The sequence below is a fragment of the Geotrypetes seraphini genome, chromosome 6 (assembly GCF_902459505.1).
Source record: "Geotrypetes seraphini chromosome 6, aGeoSer1.1, whole genome shotgun sequence".
Classification (NCBI taxonomy): domain Eukaryota; kingdom Metazoa; phylum Chordata; class Amphibia; order Gymnophiona; family Dermophiidae; genus Geotrypetes; species Geotrypetes seraphini.
In genome coordinates, this window is record NC_047089.1 from 163836968 (window position 1) to 163855400 (window position 18433).

At 46.2% G+C, this 18433-nt stretch overlaps 1 protein-coding gene across 8 annotated transcripts in view; it reads left to right on the top strand.

The window, feature by feature from the left end:
- Positions 1-14569, top strand: part of CARS2 (cysteinyl-tRNA synthetase 2, mitochondrial) — a 182224-nt gene extending 167655 nt beyond the window's left edge. For all 8 annotated transcript variants that reach the window (XM_033949063.1, XM_033949069.1, XM_033949070.1 and 5 more), the window contains 3 exons: positions 10193-10294; positions 11470-11715; positions 13946-14569. In XM_033949063.1, coding sequence (XP_033804954.1) covers positions 10193-10294; positions 11470-11715; positions 13946-13999 — 402 coding nt within the window. In that variant the 3' untranslated portion in view covers positions 14000-14569. The remainder of the gene's footprint in view (positions 1-10192; positions 10295-11469; positions 11716-13945) is intronic.
- The last annotated feature ends 3864 nt before the right edge of the window (positions 14570-18433 follow it).

Genomic DNA, 18433 nt, shown 5'->3' on the forward strand with positions numbered 1-18433 from the left:
CGTACCTAGGGTATGTGGCACCCGGGGCCCATCATTTTTTGACACACACCTCCCCCCCCCCCATGTAAAAAATTTTTTTTTTTTTTTTTTGCAATAACCATGAAATGGAATAAATGGTCAGAATAGAAACAGGCAGTGAAAATTTTCTTTTATTGAACCTCATATATGTAACCATTATTCCAAACATAACATAACATAAATTATGTCTAAATTCTCATGACATTAGAAGTACATATGGAGTAGTTGCAGGTGATGCTTGGGACAGTTCTGATTGTGTTAGTTCGGTTTTATGTGTTTTTTGAATAGAAGGGTTTTTATTTCTTTTTGAAGGTTTTGCAGTCTGTGGTTGATATCAATTGGTTGTAGAGTTGGGGGTCGAGTGTTGCAGCTCGAATGGCTAGGAAGTTGTCGAACAGTTTTTTTCTTTTGACGTTTTTGGTTGGAGGGTGTGTGAATGGTGCACAAGTTCTCCTATGTCTGTTTGAAGTGGATTGAATTATTTAGCTGAAGAAATTAGTTACCCCCCCATTCCACACACATTAATTCTCTTCCATTTTTGTTCCCATTATAAAAAACACTGATAAGTTCCCAGAAAAAAAATACATTAAAATAAGAAGTGAAAACAAAGGCCCCTACAGATGAGAACATAACATAAGAATAGCCTAACTGGGTCAGACCAATGGTCCATCATGCCCAGTAGCCCATTCTCATGGTAGCCAATCCAGGACACTAATACCTGGTCAAAACCCAAAGAGTAGCAACATTCCATGCTACCGATCCAGGGCAAGCAGACACTTCCCCCATGTCTTAATAACAGATTATGGACTTTTCCTCCAGGAATTTGTCCAAATCTTTCTTAAAACCAGCTACACTATCTGCTTTTACCATAACTTCTGGCCACTTCATTTTTAAGTTTAGATCTTTCCTTTCAAACAGAGACCTTGCTAGATGTCAAATACAGCACAAGGTAACTTCACATGGACTTAGCTGTGCAGGAAATGTGAATCTCCTCATACACCCACCATATAGTGCAAAAATGTGCAAAGGTCTGTTTTTTTCTTTCAATCACTACATAGCCTAATGCCATACAAGCAGCGCTGTTACAAACATATTCTGTAGGTCAATGCTAAGGATAACAAAGTTTCCTTCCTTGGACCAGAAGGAGATAAACCACTGGAAGAGATCCCAAAACAACACCCAAAGACCCACTCAGTGTGTGAATCAGTTGAGTGGAGTGGACTAACTGGGGGGTGGAAATGGGCCCGGAGTTTGCTCAGCAGAATTTCCCAGACCACCTCTTCCTCTCAACACATTGACACGCTGCCACCATCACCACTAGGAACACCTCACTGGGTAGGCCAGCTATGCTATAAACTTTATAAAACACATTATTATATTTTCTTATAAAGCACATATTTTAACTGACCTCTCTGACATCCTTAGCCTTTCCATTCACAAAAATAGAAGGAAGAAAAGTTCCCATTTCCTGCTGTCTCATGTCCCCGGCCTATACAATATTTTTTTTCTGCAGACCCTTCAAAAGTCTGACCAAATCCTCGTTTCACTTGCATTATAAAGTACTGAGGATGCCATCTCTCCCCAATCCCAGGTCCTAAAGTCTAAGACAGTAGCGCAAACTAATGCTGCCAGATACAGGAAAAAAAAATTTTGATTCGATTCAGCCCTATTGAATTGGTTTTTCAATTCGATTTTCCTGCCCAGTTGGGTGATTTTTTTCAAAACTCCTGGTGGGTTTTATAGCTTTTTCACCCCCTTTGGCTTCTCCTAACCACACTGGCGCTGTGGTGTAAATAAAATAAAGAAACAAAAAGGACTTTTCCTCTTTCTGTTAAATCCTAGCTCACGTTTGCAGTCCAACACCAGCTCTGGCAGGATACACATTTCAAATCTGACATGTTATAATCACAAAACAGAAAATAAAATTAATTTTTCTACCTTTTGTTGTCTGGTTATATTTCAAATCTTGTTGGTCCAAGGCTCTGGTTTTCTTCTGATAACTTGCTTGCCAGGGTCTCCTTCTTTCTGCATGCTAACCATCCATCTGCCAACTCTGTCCTCCCTTTCCATTTCCCTTCCCTTCCCAGGAAGTCTGGTATCTTTCCTTTTTTTCATCTCCCTCCACAGATCCACCTTTTCTTAAATACCCTTTCATCCGGCATCTCTCCCTCCTTCCCCACCATCCCAGAGTCCACCATCTCTCCCTTTCTTTTCCTAATTACCCTCCTATCCAGTATCTCTATCCCTCCTCCACACCATCCCTTGTGTCCAATTTCTCTCCCTTTCTGTTCCTTCCCTCCCTAAATCCCATGGTCCATCATCTCTCTCCCTCTCCTCTATTTTCAGACCCATTATTTCTTCCCCCCCCCAAAGTTTGGCATATGCATGTCTCTTTGAACACCCCCTTCCCTCCGTGTACTTCTAAATCATGGTCCCCCCCCAAAGGCTTGTCCCCCCTTAAAGGTCTGCCTGTCCCACCTTGAAGGCCTGCACCCCCCTTGAAGGCCTGTCCCTTCCCCTTGTAGGCCTGTCCCCCCCTTGAAGGCCTGCCTGCCTGTCCCCCTCTTGAAGGTCTGCACCCCCCGAAGGCCTGCACCCCCCCGAAGGCCTGTCCCCCACTTGAAGGCCTGTCCCACCCCCTTGTAGCTTCTCCCCCCCCCCCCTTGTAGGCCTGTCCCCCCTTGAAGGCCTGCCTGCCTGCCTTTCCCCCCTTGAAGGCCTGTCCCCCCTTGAAGGCCTGCACCCCCTTGAAGGCCTGCACCACCCCCCTCGAAGGCCTGCACTCCCTTGAAGGTCTGCACCCCCCCCCGAAGGTCTGTCCCCCACTTGAAGGCTTGTACCACCCCCTTGTAGCTTCTCCCCCCCTTGTAGGCCTGTCCCCCCCTTGAAGGCCTGCCTGCCTGCCTTTCCCCCCCTTGAAGGCCTGCACCCCCTTGAAGGACTGCACCCCCCCCGAAGGCCTGCACTCCCTTGAAGGTCTGCACCCCCCCGAAGGCCTGTCCCCCCCTTGAAGGCCTGTCCCCCCCTTGAAGGCCTGTCCCACCCCCTTGTAGGCCTGTCCCCCCCTTGTAGGCCTGTCCCCCCTTTAAGGCCTGCCTGCCTGCCTTTCCCCCCCTTGAAGGCCTGTCTCCCCCTTGAAGGCCTGCACCCCCCTTGAAGGCCTGCCCCCCCCCTTGAAGGCCTGCCCCCCCCCCCTTGTAGGCCTGTCCCCCCCCTTGTAGGCCTGTCCCCCCCTTGAAGGCCTGCCTGCCTTTCCCCCTTGAAGGCCTGTTCCCCCCCTTGAAGGCCTGCACCCCCTTGAAGGTCTGCACCCCCCCAAAGGCCTATACCCCCCCCCGAAGGCCTGCCCCCCTTGAAGGCCTGCACCCCTTGAAGGTCTGCACCCCCCCCCGAAGGCCTGTCCCCCCTTGAAGGCCTGCCTGCCTGCCTGTCACCCCCCTCCCCCTTGAAAATTTACATGTACAGCATAGATTTTTGTGTGTGAACTTTAGGCCCCTTGGTTTTCTAAGAATATAAATAAGGAAACTCTTTAGTTTCTGGGTTTTTGCTTTTTTAAATCTGTGAAATACAGAGGCACTAAGATGGCTTCTCCAGGGCAGACCTTGCATAGCTGACTTTCTCTGTTCCTCTATGTGCAGCAGACGGGAAGATCAGAAAACCAGATCTCCTCCTCCCGTACGCTCCTCTAGTACTGCACCAACTTCCTCTCCGACGTCAGAGGCATCGCTTGCCTGCCCGCCCGCCCCACCCTGAAGGCCTGATGCCCCGACCCACCCCGAAGGACCGCTCGCCCCCCTGGCCTCCCCGCACCACCTATGAAGCAGCCGCAGCAGGATCGCGAAGTCAGCGTCAGCGATCCCTGCGCTGCTTCCTGCGCCACGGTCCCGCCCCTCCTCTGACGTCAGAGGAGGGGCGGGATCGCGGCGCAGGAAGCAGCGCAGGGATGCTGACGCTGACTTCGCGATCCTGCTGCGGGCTGCTTCACAGGTGGTGCAGGAAGGTCAGTGGGGCGAGCGGTCCTTCGGGGGTGGCGGGGGACTGAACGGCAAGGCCGGGAACACCCCCTTAGGGCTGGCACCGGGGCGGCCCGCCCCCCCCTAGGTACGCCACTGATCCCCTTTACATGTATTTTTGCATCTACAGCAATTTGGAGGCACTGCTTGTTTGTGAATTCACAGACTTCGGTCTGTACCTTTTGGGTACCTGTTGGCCAGTCTGCATAGTAATCCTTGGAGCTCTGCGCCATCCCTGATGTTATCTCGCTGTCCACTAAGCGTGGAGGGTCAAGCACAGACTGTTAGACATGCTTAGGGGGCTCATCAGTATCCTGCAGCTTGCTGGCTGCATTTTTGCACCTCCACCCATCCTGGTGCGCATCCGGTGGTCCACAGGGGTGGAGGCATTGTCAGACAGTGGAGTTTGACCAGCAGCTCGGAGATAACCTTGGAGAAGGCTTTCCCAGTAGTGCAGCAGTGAATTTTAGCTGGCTACTGACTCAGAGCTGGAAGCAAGTGCAGCCCAGTGTCTCTAGTAACAGTGACAGGCACGATTTTGAAAAGTTAATTTTGAGGGGTTTTCTGTGTTTTCAAGTGGTCCCCTGTGTTCCCCCACCTGAAAAATCCTAAAAAAAAAAAAAAAAGATTATTTTGGGGAAGTGTTTATTTTAGTGCATTTTTGGTGTGAATTTGGTGCTAGCGGCCATCTTGGATTTTTAGCTATCTTTTTTCTTTTCCCTGCCTCTTCAAAACTTGTTGGGGTTTTTTTTGCCAAGAAACTTGCTGGGATGGAGTCCTCAGGATCTCCTCTTAGGAATTCATGCAAAGTTTGCACAAATTTAGCACTTTTTGAGCGTCCTTGCACCACGTGACACTTGGTACAGCTGGGGGGGGGGGGGGTGATAGCTACCAGCTCTGCTTCCCCCTCACAGAAGCAGGTGATTCCATGCTCAGCTAGCCCAGTGGGGTAGCTGTCATTGCTTTCAGGGCTTGACTCGGCTGGTTTTTTGGGTAGCTAGGCAGCGGACCCTCTGCAGCCTAAGAAATGCAAGTCTAAGACATCTAAGGGTGAGATGTTTGTTCTGCTGCTGGAAGTTCTCCACCTCCTCTGTCAGCATGTGGAGGCGGCCGGGTGCCCTTGGGGAGCTCTCTTAGTCCGCCTGCTCCACTTCTTCCTCTTTCGACTCCTGTTCTAGGGGATAAGGCTACTGATTCTGACCTCTCTGATTCTTTGTTTGATTGTGCAGCCCTTCCTTGATTGGGGGATCTGGACTTGGGTACTGGATATATGGATTCCTTAGAGGCTCCAGATCCTGGTGGTGATCTGACTGTGCTGCGCTTATTTAAATTTGCAGCTTTGCCTGATCTGATTGCTGAATATTTGCAGGAATTTAACTTGGCCGCTCAGCCAATTACTTCTTCTTCTCCTCCTTGACTTTGCAGTGTGCACTCGCAATCTGCAACCTTTCCTTGGCATGGGAATATGAGTTGTATGGTCTTTGAGCAATTTGACTATCCAGAAGGTCCTTTGAGAAAGAGTGGAATTTACAACTTTGAAAATAGCCAAGTTTTCAGATGTTTTTGAAATAGTTGGAAAGTCTAGATCGTGCAGTTGAACAGAAAAATTATTCTACAACTCAGGCTCCAGGGCGAATTTCTGACCTCCCTGGATCTGATGAAGGCGTACTTGCACATTCCCATTTTTCCAGCCCACCGCAAGTTTATGCAGTTTCATGTTCTGGGTCAGCATTACCAGTTTTCGGCTCTGCCCTTTGGGCTAGCAACAGCACTCCGGACCTTCACCAAGGTGTTGGTGGTAGTGACGGCTCATCTAAGGAAGATGGGATTGCAGGTTCCCCTTATCTAGGTGACTGGATGATCGGAGACCCCTCCTTGTCAGAGGGGCAACACATGGTGGAGCAGGTGCTGGAAGACCTGGGCTGGATTATCAACTACAGGAAGAGTGATCTGATGCACACCCAGTTGCTGGAATATATGGGAATTCTTTTCGATATGGTGGTGGGCCATGTTTACCTTCCCGAGGCTCAAGGCAGAAACTGTGTGCTCAGATTATGACTCTTTCGAAGAAGTTGGCTACTGCGGCGTGGGACTACCTACAGGTTCTGGGATCCATGGTGACCATGCTGGATGTCATCCCTTGGGTGAGAGCGCACATGTGTCCTCTTTAGCATGCCTTGCTTTACTGCTGGACACCCCACTGGGATGCCCTGCAGATGTGTCTGCCGTGGACTTTGGAGGCCCAAGTGAGCATGAACTGGTGGCTTCGTCCTCAATCGCTCTGCAAGGGCGTTCCATTGCACATTAATTCCTGGACTGTGGTGACAACAGATGCCAGTCTTCAGGGCTGGGGAGTGCACTGCAATCGTCATCCTCTTCAGGGCTGTTGGACTCCATCTCAGAAAAGATGGTTAATCAATTGTCTGGAGCTCAGGGTCATTTGTTTCGCCCTGAGAGCATTGCAGGTGACCCTGGAGGGACAGACAGTCCGGGTCTTCTCCAACATTGGCTTATATCAACCACCAGGTAGGAACCAAGAGCTCTCACTTGGCTCAGGAAGTCCACCTTTTCCTTTGGGCGGAACGTCATCTTCTGACGCTGACAGCAGCACATGTGGCTGGAGTGGATAACGTTCAAGCAGATTTTCTCAGCCAACAGACTCTGAATCTGGGCGAGTGAGTACTCTCACTGGAGGCCTCCTGGGCAAGTGTGATGAGCTTGGGGCAGCCCATCTTCAACCTCATGGCCAGTGCTGCTTCAGTCGCAGATCTGAGCCCGGAAGCAAGGGGCTTGATGCTTTAGTGCAAACTTGGCCTCTGGGAGGAGTTGTTTATATCTTTCCTCCTTGGCCAATGATCAGCCGAGTCCTTCAGAGAATTGTCATCCGGTGCGCGTTCTGGTAGCACCCATTTGGCCTCGAAGACCGTGGTACGCAGATCTGCTGCGGCTGTGCATGTAATGCAGTCTTTGTCTAAGCATCTATCTGGACCTTCTCTGTCAAGGTCCAGTGGCCATGGAAGATCCAGGTCGCTTTGCACTTACAGCATGTTTCTTGAGCATGCTGTCCTAGAACATAAAGCAGTGGTTCCCAACCCTGTCCTGAAAGACCACCAGCCAGTCAGGTTTTCAGGATAGCCCTAATGAACATGTATGGAGCAGATTTGCATACCTGTCACCTCCATTATATGCAAATCTCTCATATTAATTAAGGCAATCCTGAAAACCTGATTGGCTGGTGGTCCTCCAGGAAAGGGTTTGGAACCACTGACACAAAGGATATTTGGACCCGGTGGTTGATGCACTTCTCTGAGCTAAGAAGTCGTCCACGGTGCTGGCCTGTTTTAAAGCATGGAAAACCTTCCAGCATTGGTGTGCCCAAGACCAGTTGGATCCTTATTTGGCTCCAGTCACATTGATTCTCACTTTACTTCAGGCTGGTTTAGATAAAGGCCTCACTGTGGAATCTATGCAGGTTCAGGTGGCCAGACTGTTTTAGATCCCGGGACAGTCGGTTCGCTTTGGCGTTGCAGACTGTTTTAGATCCTGGGACAGTCGGTTCACTTTGGCGTCACATCTGCATGTTGCTCTATTCTTGAAGGGGGCTCTTCAGGTCTGGCTGCCCATTTCCCAGCTTGGGACCTTAATTTGGTGCTGTCGGGCCTTGCTGGAGCTCCCTTTGAGCCTCTTCAGGATGCCTCTCTTTTGGATGTAACTCTCACAAATGTTTTTCTTGTCGCTGTCCTTTGCCCATGGGGTTTCCGAACTGCAGGCATTGTCTTGTAGAAACCCTTTTTCCATATTTTGGAGGTGGGGGTTTGTTTGCGGACAGTTCCTTCCTTTTTACTGAAGGTTGTTTCAGCTTTCCATGTCAATCAGGAAGTGTGTTTGCCTGCTTTTCAGCCAACAGGTTCCAGAACTCAGGATCGCCTGCTGAAGAAATTGGACATGTGCAAGCTGCTCCTACGTTATTTGGAGGTCAGATCTCTGACCATGTGTTTGTGCTGACTCATTCAGTTAAACGGTGCTCCCGCTTCTAAGACCACGATATCTAGATGGATTCGTAAAGCCATTTCGTCAGCTTATATTTTGGCAGGGAAACAGTCTCCCATTAGGGCACATTCTACCAGGAGTGTGGCTTTGTTGTGGGCTGAAGCTCAAACTGTTCCTCCTGAAGAGATTTGTAGGGCAGCCATGTGGTCTTCACTTCACACATTTGCCAAATTCTACAGAATGGATGTTGCTGCCAGGCAGGACTCAGCCTTCGGGTCCTCGGTCTTAAGGGCTGGCGCAGCAAGCCCACCCTAGCTATTTTAAGGGGGAGTGCTTTTGTACGTCCCTGTTGTCTAGAATGTCTCACCTATTGCACTGGAAAAAGAGATTATGCACTTACCCTGGTAAGCTCTTTTCCAGTAGATAAGTGAGACATTCTAGACTCCCCGCCCTGTCCTTCCTGTGCCTGCTTTTAGTTTTCAGTCTACTTATGCTTCTCCAAGCTGATTCTTGGTGACCAGCCAGCCCTTCGGGATTGTGAAGAATCTGTACCTATGTTCAGCTTGTTTGGAAATAGTTTCTGAGCTCCTTTGAAGCCTGTGTTGGTGGTTAACGGTACTGTTTACTTATTTATGAGCAGAACAATAGTTTAGCCTGTGGTTACTGGTGCCTCTACTTCACGTGTGGTGCCTTTCTATGTTTGAGTACTGATTGCTAGAGGGCGCTAAACTGATTTGTGAAGTACACTTGAGGCAGAGTGAAAAATCTGGAGTGGATTCTTTCTGTAGTCCATGCGAGTATGGGGAAATAACCCTGTTGTATAGAATGTCTCACTTATCTATTGGAAAAGAGCTTACCAGGGTAAGTACATAATCTCTTTATTCCCCTAAATAAACATCACCATTTCACTGAAATAATACCTTTAAACATAGCATAATTGTATCAAATAAGAAAACACATTTTTAAAAATTAGCTGTAAAATTAGCAAAGCAGATACTAAAACAGTGAAGCTGAATGTCAGTTGCTGTTTGTTTTTGGGGGGTGTTTTTTTTTTCCATTTATGAGAGACATTCCACTGGCAGACATTCCTCTGAAAGAAGAAGTATCTGATTTGATTGAACCTTGAAATATTCTTTACTGCCTCATCAAGAGCATATGTTTAAACCTAAAAGCAATTTCTGTTGCATATAGATGGGCATCCATACTTTAGCTGTTGAATCCCACTAACCATGAATCTGCAGAAGGGTGTCATTTTAAGATCTTGAATTTCTCCCCTCTGCAGTGGAGAACAGCTCCCTCGTCAGTTTTTCCTTCTGCAGGGAACTCAGAAGGTGTGTTCTGATCTGCTCTGCTTCTTTTTTTATTTTGGGGTATTTTTCCATTGGTGTTGCATTCATTTGTTTATTAAAGCCTAAGAATAGCCCAAATTGTAGCTACATGATGCTCAATTCCACATTGGGAATCATCACTCAGGAAATGGGTTTAGGTGTTATCATGGACAATACTTTGTTTATTCTCTATATTCTGTTTCATTTTTTGGCTGCCACTGTACACAGAGAAAATTTCAAAGAATAAAATTTACCTATGCATCACTTCATGGTGCAACGTCATCTTGTGTAGCATGCAGTTTGGTCATCGCGTTTCAAAGGGTATCCAAAATAAGAGAAGGAAACAACTATCCTATGAGAAAAAGCTAAAGAGGTTAGGGTGCTTCAGTCTGGAGAACAGATGGCAGAAGGGAAATATGATAAAAATCCTGAATGAACAAGTAAATGCAAATTGTTTGATTTACTCTTAAAAAAAAAAAATAAAGACTAAGGGACATGCCATGAAGTTATACAAAATGTTATGCTTTTACAGTTAGCATGGCTGAGGTTAAAGTTTTGGACAAGTTCCTGGAGAAAACCTCAATAGACTCTTAAGGTAGACTTGGGGAAAGCCACTACTTATCTCTGGGGTATAAGTAGTTTGGAATCTGCTACTTTTGGATTCTACTAGACACTTGTGACTTGGATTGGCCACGGTTGGAAACAGAATACTGAGCTTGATGGATCTTTTGCCTATAACACACTTGTAGACCAGCCATTGCACATTTATGATTCTATCTCTAAATATTATAACATCATAAATTGTCATATTGTGTCAGACCAATTTATTATTGTAACTTGCAGGAAGAAATTAAATCTCCTAGAAGTCCTGTGGTATTTGGCAGCATTGTCTCTTTTATACAACAGTTTCTGCATGTAGTTGGAATTTCTCATGAAGATACACAGGTATGGGAATTTTAAAAATTATCCATATAGGGCCTGATTCTATATGTTGTCTAAAAAAAATCAGTGCCAAGCACAAGTCTATAAAAGTTAGGTGCACTGTACAGAATCACGCTTAGCATTGCCAGGCATCTTAACTTTTAGGCACACCATATTTATACCAAGACCTAAATGCCTACATCTAAGTTATGTGCACAATGGCACCTAAGTCAAAAACAGGCACCTAACTAAAAATCATGTCCATGACCCGCCCCCTAACCACGCCCACTTTATACTACGTGCTTTAGATTAGGCACCACTTTGTGGTATGCGCCTAACTTCCAATTAAGCCAATTATGAGGTGTTAATGGCCAATTGCTGGTGTCAGTTTAGCCTATTAGTCAATTAGGCACCTAAATTGGCTAGGTGCATCGATGTAGACGCCTAACTTTAGGCGGACTTTATAGAATTTGGGGCATAGTGGTGTAGTTTCTTTACCCCATTGCATAAAAGAGGAATGAATATAATATTCTTTTTCCTGTCATAAAGACTTTAGTATGTTTATTTTCAAGTAAACCAACAATGTAACTTTCAGCAAAAAAAAAAAAAACATAAAACAATTGTTGGTAAATTTGGAGACTTAAACAACCTTCCTCTGTATACAAAGGCCAGAAACCCCCCCCCCCCCCCCAAGATATTTCCTTGTTTTCCTTACATAACACAGCATCGATAAAGGTTTATATATAGTACTATAAGAGGTTTGTTTTTTTTTACTAAAATGTCAGTTTTTGTTGTAAAATACTAGAGGTTAATTATTCAAGTGGACAGTTGGATTGGCTTCTTCCACTATCTTTTATTACATACCAAACATTACTATCAGCATGTTCCTTGTCCTTTAAACATTTGGGGAAAAAAGATATCCTAAGAATGGTAAAGTCAATAGATGATATGCAGTCAAATGCTGGCACCTCACACATGCTTGGTTTTCGTGTAAGCCTGAGAAGCGAGTACGCTAAGTGCTGACTCAGGAATGCTACTGCTAAGTTAACTTCAGAAAAATTCTAATTCAAGATACCCAAATTTCTTTGAGGTCTTGCCCAGCTAAACATATAATCCGTATGCATGCATAAAAATGTATCCACCAGAGAACCCATGTCAGCTATTCAAGTTAATTCTGATTGTTCATTATTTGTTTATAGAATGCTTCAGCAGAGGAAAGTTCAGCCACACTCTATAGTGTGTTAGATGAGCTAGTAAGCTTCCGTACCAAGGTGCGAAATTATGCACTGGCTACTCAAGAATTATCAGTTGCTGAAGAAAGCCCCATGATGTCAGGACAGGAGCAGAAGGAGAAAAGAAAGCAGTTGCTTCTTGAGAGAAAATCACTCCTAGAGGCTTGTGATGCCCTAAGGCAACATCTTGCTGTTTTTGGAATCAACATAAAGGTAAAATGAACTTTTTTTTTTTTTTTAACATCTTATAGGGATATGTCTTGCGTTTTCAGAGGACAAACATGAAAGCAATCTTCACATGTGGTTGATGTCACTGAAGCAGTGTACACAAAGTTTACTGAGGATGTGCTACAGAGCATGTGCAGATTTTCTCTATTAGCATCACCATGCAGGGACTTCTCAGTTCTTTACTTGACCCATACACAGAGGTCACTTAGTTTTCCATTTGCAAATCAGTGAACAGTTTAATTCATAGTTTTTGCCAAGCTGTTGCCTCCTTTTGGCTCTATTTCTCCATTTAGTAAACCTTGGTCTTTCAAATAGTTTCTTTTTTTTAAATTCTTTATTGATTTTCTAAACTTCAAAAATGCAATACACAAATATATATCATATAATAAGTTAATAAAAGCACATTCAACTTACAAATATGCATATCCAACCATTTTCTCCCAACCCCCTCCCCCACCCAATAAAACACAGAAACATAGCCTATCCCAATAACCTTACCCTATTCAGATTAAAAATATCCTCCCACCCCAGGTGGACATACTCAAAAGACAAATTAGGACAGAAATAGCTCCCCACCTACCCACCCTTTCCTGGATGTGCACGAAAATAAACCAAAACTGACTCATAATCAAAGACCTACTATAGTGAGGTAATATATGATGTCAACGGCTCCTAAACCAGCTTAATTAAATTACTGTGCCCCAAACTATCGGCATTCATTTTTTTCATATCTATAGCTGGAGCACAAATTTGCCCACCAGAAAGGAAAATTTATGCGGTCATAGTTCTTTCAAATTTGGGTTACCATCTGCATGGCTATCCCGGTCATGACAAGAAAAAGGTGGCATTTATAACGATACATAGGGGGTTTAACATATAATAACGTCAGTGGAATTGATGATTCCAATATGTTGTTAATCGGACCCCATATTGACCTCCAAAAGTTAAGTATCAAAGGACAATAGAACAACAGATGATCCAGTGTCCCTATGTCCAGAAGACAATGCCAGCAGCTTTTAGATTTAGAACTGTCTCAACTTGTGACAATGGACGCCACTGCCTCTGATGACAAATTTTGATAGGCAAGTGTGTCACTTCAGTCTGGACCTGCTGTGGTGGGGCCTCCATCCTTTCAAGCACAAAACCCCAAGCAGCAGTGGAAAATCTGGTAAGACAATTCAGCATGGGCCCTTAACAAATCTCATATATACTGATGAGCCTTCATTATCCCAGCCCTCACATAAATTTTTATAGTGCTAGGCTAATCTGTTTTTATTAATACCTTCTTGAAATTGTTTACTTTATAGTTGTTCCACCTTAGTGTACACAGTGGTAGCAGATAATGATGACCTAAATGCAGTATATCAAATCAGCTGATAAGTGGTGTAGCAGCAAAATAGATATAATGGATAAGTAGGACCCTACACGGACCGTGTTTCGGCATATAGGAATACCTTCATCAGGGGTCCAGCACTGAAATCACCTGGCTGATTCAAAAATGCATAAAATGCACAGAAGATAAAATCTTATGAGGACGCCAATGCTGTGCGTTTTATGCGTTTATTTATTTATTTCGATTTCTATCCCTTTCTCCCAGAAGCTCAGAACGGGTTACAAATAGACATTCACAATCGTTTGAAAACAGACTAGTCATGACAACAAATAGGTTACAGTAGACAGAGCTTATTCTAGAGACCAGACTAGAGTACTAGGAGAAGTATATTGGGGAGGCAGTTTTTAATGGCCTGATTGGCGGAAGAGGAAGGCATTCCTATATGCCAAAACACGGTCCATGTAGGGTCCTACTTATCCATTGAATCTATTTCGCTGCTACACTACTTGTCAGCTGATTTGATATACCGCATTTAGGTCTTAATTATTTGCTACCATTGTGTACACCAAGGTAGAATTACTTATATATATAGATGACCATTTTATCCTTTTACAGACTGGTACAAACCTGGGACTATTTGTTATCATTGCCAGCTGCAACTGTTTTTATGAATGAATGTTATATATTTTTTATATTTTTATTATCTTTGTTATTAATAAACCTGGGAGTTTTGCTGGTTTTTGTTTGCCGGTGTTTGTTTGTGGTTTCTCCTTTCTGTAGTGAAGTACTGAGGTTTATTGTGTTACTTTGTAGTTGACCTAAACAAATCAGTACAAAAAGGGATCAGTGTATTTCTGAAATATATTTTGTTTATTTTTACAGGACTATGGTAATTCAGCAATCTGGGAAATGTTGGATAAAAGGACAGGCAAATAAAATCTGCCCTTATGATATTGATAAGAGAGAAACCAAGCTACTGAGTGACAGTTCTGGCCTCTCCATTCATCCCATCACTCTATTTAAAATTACCAAAACTATATGATTTATAAGACAAAAAAAAAAAAGGCCTCAACTTCAGGAGTTGTTCATCTATCTATGATCATGCATTAAAGTAGTGCATTGGACATAATGGCAGCTATAACATTTGTGTTGTCTGAGACTTTTGGCAGACTTGACATAACCTGGGAGAATTGCTATTATGACGACATTAGTGTTGGACTCTGATTGGCAGATCACATCCAAGTGATAATCTCATACCATGCTGTCAAGTGAAGAGGAAGAAAGATGTGTCAAAGATGTGTTTTCTCAATATGTAACAGCAATAAAGAAATATGAAAGTGTGGACTAAAAGTAAAACTGTAGATATGCTCTGATTACATATCTCTAGGGCAAACTCCCTAGTTTTATTGTATACAGTGGAACCTTGGTTTACGAGCATAATTTGTTCCAGAAGTATGCTCGTAAACCAAATTGCTCGTATATCAAAGCGAGTTTCCCCTTAGGACAGGGGTGTCCAATGTCGGTCCTCGAGGGCCGCAATCCTAGCCGGTAGGGCTAGAAAACCCAGAGGAAAAGCGGGGGAGTGGGGTGGTGGAAATGTGGGGAAACCGAAAGCTACGAGGGTAAAGGCTGAGGGCAAAGCAGAAGCACAGGGAACAGGAGAACTGCCCGAAATTCAAGGGGAGGCGGCCCAGGTAAATACAGAGGTGGAGGAAAAACGACGGGACCTGCGGTGCTTATACGCAAATGCAAGAAGCCTCATGGCCAAGATGGGTGAACTAGAGGTCGTAGCCAAGGGGGAAGACCTGGATATAATTGGAATTACAGAAACATGGTGGACAGAGGAGAATCAATGGGATGTGGCGCTGCCGGGGTACAAGCTCTACAGGAGGGACAGGACCCACAAGAAGGGGGGAGGCATAGCACTATATATAAAGGACTCTATCTACTCGGTCGGGATGGATATGGCAAAGAAGGCAGAGGGGCTAGAATCGCTATGGGTCAAATTGCCGGGAAACAAGGGTGCAGGCATAAAACTGGGGCTGTACTATCGCCCACCTGGTACGCCGGAGGAAATCGGACACGACTTGGAAGCTGAACTGAGACAAGAATGCAGGACTGGAAGTGTAACAGTGATGGGGGACTTCAACTACCCGGGGATTGACTGGAGTACGGGTCACTCCAACTGCACTAGGGAAACAGGATTTGTAGAAGCTGTGAGGGACTGCTTCATAGAGCAACTAGTCAGGGAACCGACGCGAGGGAGTGCTACTCTTGACCTCATCCTAAACGGATTAGGGGGGCCTGCAAGAGGGGTAGAAGTGGGAGGACCACTAGGCAACAGTGACCACAACGCGATCCGATTCACATTAGAAAGGGGGACACCCACAGTAAGGAGGACCGCAACAACTGCGCTCAACTTCAGGAAAGGGAACTATGTTGCTATGAGGGAAATGGTGGGGAGGAAGCTCAAAAACATCCTTAGGATGGAGACTGTAGGAAGCGCCTGGACCCTATTCAGGGACACCCTGCAGGAAGCACAAAGAATGTACGTCCCAAGTTTCAGGAAAGGCGGCAAGAACAAGCGGTCAAAGGACCCGGTTTGGATCTCAACAGAAGTAAAGAGGGCAATAAACGACAAGAAAGTGTCCTTCCGGAGATGGAAAAAGGACCCAACGGAGGAAAATCACCAGGCACACAGGAAATGCCAAAAGGAATGCCACCGAGAGGTTAGAAAAGCAAAAGGAAAATACGAAGAGGGGCTGGCCAGGGAGGCGAAAAACTTCAAGGCATTCTTCAGTTACGTAAAGGGGAAGCGACCAGCGAGAGAGGAGGTGGGGCCGTTGGACGATGGGGATAGGAAGGGAGTGATTAAGGAGGATAAAGAGGTAGCTGAGAGGTTGAACACGTTCTTCTCGTCGGTTTTCACGAGAGAAGACACATCTAATATACTGGACTCAGAGGAGCTCATGAGTGGGGAACAGGCTGAAAAATTAGAACACATAGAGGTAAGTAAGGAGGATGTCCTCAAGCAGATAGACAGGTTAAAATGCGGCAAATCGCCGGGCCCGGACGGGATCCACCCAAGGGTTCTGAAAGAACTAAGACAAGAAATAGCGGGCACAATCCAGCATGTTTGCAACCTATCCTTGAAAACTGGTGAGGTACCAGAGGACTGGAAATTGGCGAATGTCACACCTATCTTCAAGAAGGGATCGAGGGGTGACCCCGGGAACTACAGGCCGGTGAGCCTGACTTCAATTATAGGGAAGATGGTGGAAGCTATGATCAAGGACGGTATTTGCGAGCACATCGAGAGATATGGCCTACTGAGAACAAGCCAGCATGGATTCTGTAAGGGAAGGTCATGCTTAACGAACCTTCTGTACTTCTTTGAGGGAATAAGCAGTCGGGTGGACAATGGGGAACCTATAGACATCATTTACCTTGATTTTCAAAAGGCTTTCGACAAGGTGCCACATGAAAGGCTGCTTAGGAAGCTGTGGAACCACGGGGTGGGAGGGGATGTGCACAGATGGATCGAGCACTGGTTGTCGGGTAGACTGCAGAGAGTCGGAGTAAAGGGACAATACTCTGACTGGCGGGGAGTCACGAGCGGTGTGCCACAGGGATCGGTGCTGGGGCCGTTACTCTTCAACATATTTATCAATGACCTGGAAAAGGAGGCAAAGTGCGAGGTTATAAAATTTGCAGACGATACCAAACTGTGCGGCAGAGTTAGGTCCAGGGAGGAGTGTGAGGACCTGCAAAGGGACCTGGACAAGCTGGAAGACTGGGCAAACAAATGGCAAATACGCTTTAACATGGAAAAATGCAAGGTCATGCATATAGGGAAAAAGAACCCGTTGTTCAACTACAAATTGGGGGGGGCATTGTTGGGAGACAGCAGTCTTGAGGGAGACTTGGGTGTGCTGGTGGATGCATCACTGAAGCCATCTGCACAGTGCGCAGCAGCCTCGAAAAAAGCCAACAGGATGCTGGGCATCATAAAGAGGGGCATAACAACTAGGACGCGGGAAGTCATCATGCCATTGTATCGAGCGATGGTGTGTCCACATCTGGAATACTGCGTTCAATATTGGTCGCCGTACCTCAAGAAGGACATGGCGGTACTTGAGAGAGTCCAAAGGAGAGCAACGAAACTGGTAAGAGGGCTGGAACACTGCCCATATGCCGAGAGGTTGGATAGGCTGGGGCTCTTCTCTCTGGAAAAAAGGAGGCTCAGGGGAGATATGATAGAGACCTTCAAGATCATGAGGGGCATAGAGAAGGTGGATAGGGACAGATTCTTCAGGCTGAAGGGGTCAACAGGCACGAGGGGGCATTCGGAGAAACTGAAGGGAGATAGGTTCAGAACAAATGCAAGGAAGTTTTTTTTTACCCAAAGGGTCGTGGACACTTGGAATGCGCTACCGGAGGAAGTGATCAGGCAGAGTACGGTACAAGGATTCAAACAGGGATTGGACGGATTCCTGAGGGATAGGGGGATCGTGGGATACTGAGAGAGGTTCTGGGATGTAACACAGGTATAGAAAGCTAACCAGGTAATAAGTATAGAAATTCAACCAGGTCGTGCATGTGCAAGACCGGAGGGTTAGGACTTCGATGGGAAGATAGGACTCAATGGGAAACCAAGGTGGCAAGGGGGCCCCTTCTGGTGACTCAGACAGGCTGTGACCTGTTCGGGCCGCCGCGGGAGCGGACTGCTGGGTGGGATGGACCTATGGTCTGACCCGGCGGAGGCACTGCTTATGTTCTTATGTTCTTATAATCCAGTCGGGTTTTCAGGATTTCCCTAATGAATATGCATGAGATCTATGTGCATGCACTGCTTTCAATGCATATTCATTGGTGAAATCCTGAAAACCCGACTGGATTGCGGCCCTCCCGACATTGGACACCCCTGCCTTAGGAAGTAAGGGAAACTCGCTTTGATTCGTTCCACCTCCTCCTCCCCCCCCTCGGCTACCGGTGCTGCTCCATCCCCTCCCCCTTGAGGCCACCGACACTGCTCCATACACCCCCCCCCCGCGATCCAGCATCCCCCCCCTGCGAACTTGCATCTTCCCTCCGCTTGCGTTGCCCCCCCCCCCCCCCGAGCACCGCAATGACATCGCTTACCCCGATTGGGCACCAGCACCAATGCACAGGAGGTGCCGGTGCCCGAAGATCCTCCCTCTTCTGGCCTGGGCTAAGCGGTGCGACGGAGATCCTCCCTCTTCCCTGTGCTGGGCTGGACTGGGCTTTGAGCATTTGCGCATGCTCAAAGCCTTCTGGCCTCGCTCTCTCTGAGATTCTGAATCTGAGAATCTCGGAGAGAGTGAGACCAGAAGGCTTTGAGCATGCACA